Source organism: Aphanomyces invadans (assembly GCF_000520115.1).
Source record: "Aphanomyces invadans strain NJM9701 unplaced genomic scaffold supercont1.188, whole genome shotgun sequence".
NCBI lineage: Eukaryota > Oomycota > Saprolegniomycetes > Saprolegniales > Verrucalvaceae > Aphanomyces > Aphanomyces invadans.
In genome coordinates, this window is record NW_008580333.1 from 8,991 (window position 1) to 10,598 (window position 1,608).

General features: G+C 56.0%; 1 protein-coding gene across 1 annotated transcript; it reads right to left on the reverse strand.

Moving 5' to 3' along the window:
- Positions 1–1,294: 1,294 nt before the first annotated feature.
- On the reverse strand, positions 1,295–1,575 carry H310_15138 (hypothetical protein; the record flags this gene model as incomplete). Its single annotated transcript, XM_008883118.1, has 1 exon — positions 1,295–1,575. A coding segment is annotated over one exon (279 nt), but the record flags the coding sequence as incomplete, so codon positions are not given.
- Positions 1,576–1,608: the final 33 nt, after the last annotated feature.

Here is a 1,608-nt window from a genome sequence, read left to right on the forward strand (position 1 = left end):
TATACGCTACACGGTATGTTTGACATTTTGATCAGTATTGCAATATTTGAGACAGAGACCTCATGAACAGTGCTAGGTCATTTGTGATCTGTGCCCATAGGGATGAGGCGACTTGGCCGCCAAGTGTGTAATGCATTTGTTACCGAGAGATGTCTTGTGCCTGGCTCGCTTTGCTCACCCACTTGTGCTACGTAGAACGAGGAATGACCTCGATGGTACATACCGCAGTCGCTCGAAGTGTGGTTTTCTCGCACGCATAAAAATATCTTGCATATAATGCGCTGCTGGACGAAACGTCTGTGCATTTTTCCCGTGTAAACTCGAAACAGCCAATCCGAGAGCTCAAATTCAACGATAAATAGCCAATCGTGGACTGTAAAAGTGTCGAATTCCACTGAATCACAGTGCAAATTTGGCCAATCATGGGCTAAGGCTCTATTGTGCCTGAGATTCTATGCGCGACATCATATTGATGGCGACATCTTCTCGAAGTTGCATTATCTTTGAATAAGTTTATGCCACGACAACATTGTTGTCGCTCCAAGACGCTACTTCGTGTACGCGCAGAGGCGATGCCAGTAGTATGCGACAGTAGTACGGTTGTGGCGTTGGTGGATGTGCTTGTGGAAGCGAGCGGCGTTGTCCGCTCCCAAGGTGAATACGTTCGAGCGTCGCATCGACATGAACCCCTTCCCCCGCTGCCCTCGTTGCCCCTGCAACACCATAGGGGGAAGGAGGGCATCAGAACAGGCTGATGATGCCACAGGCGGGGAGGCTGCGTGCGGTCATATCTACAATTCAGTTGGTAGCGGGGGAGGTGTTTCCGTCATCGACACTTGCGGTTTTACCCCTGTGTACCACACTCGCAAGATGAACGCTCGGCGGTTCCACTCCCAACTAAAGCGACCTGGCTCAGATCAGATTGCCCTTTGGCGTGTGTAGTGGCCGCGGTTGAACGGAGGCATATGTCGCCGCGCTACACATTGCAGAGGGCATGACTGATCCGCCCCGCCCCCCGGTGCCATCCAAGACAAGGAAACAGCCAGCCGCCATGACCAGCGCCACCCCCCAAGTGCGGAGCTCACGTAGCCCTCGCCACCGCCCTCGACAGTGTCGACCACTGGAGCTGTCACAAGCGTTCCCAGAGGGGCCCCTCGTCCTGTCCCACCCTATGGTGGCCGTGTAACCCAGACATGGAGCACACGGCCAGTTACGTTGCGGGATCAGCCTGCCGCCGCCTGGTCGGTCCATCCACCCAGCCGACGTTCACTAAGTGCTCATTCTCCAATTCGCTCTCGAATAGACTAACATGTTTGCCCGCACTGCCTTTGTGATTGCCGCCGCCTTGGCCATCGTCTCGGACGCCTCCAAGATGTCCAACAGCGTCCGCCGGGAGCTCGAAGTTTCAGCCACGGTCTCCAAGGTCGTCGTGGAATTCAAGGCCTCCAACGGCCCCGCGCTGGATGCGGTCGGTTCGATCGAGTCGGCCGTGTCTCGCGGCGCCCACATCGAAAACGTCCGCGAGTCGTTGGTCGTGCACGCTGCCAACTCGCAAGCGCCCGTCCTCGACGCCATCAAGGCGTTCGCGACCAAGGAAGGCGCGAGCGC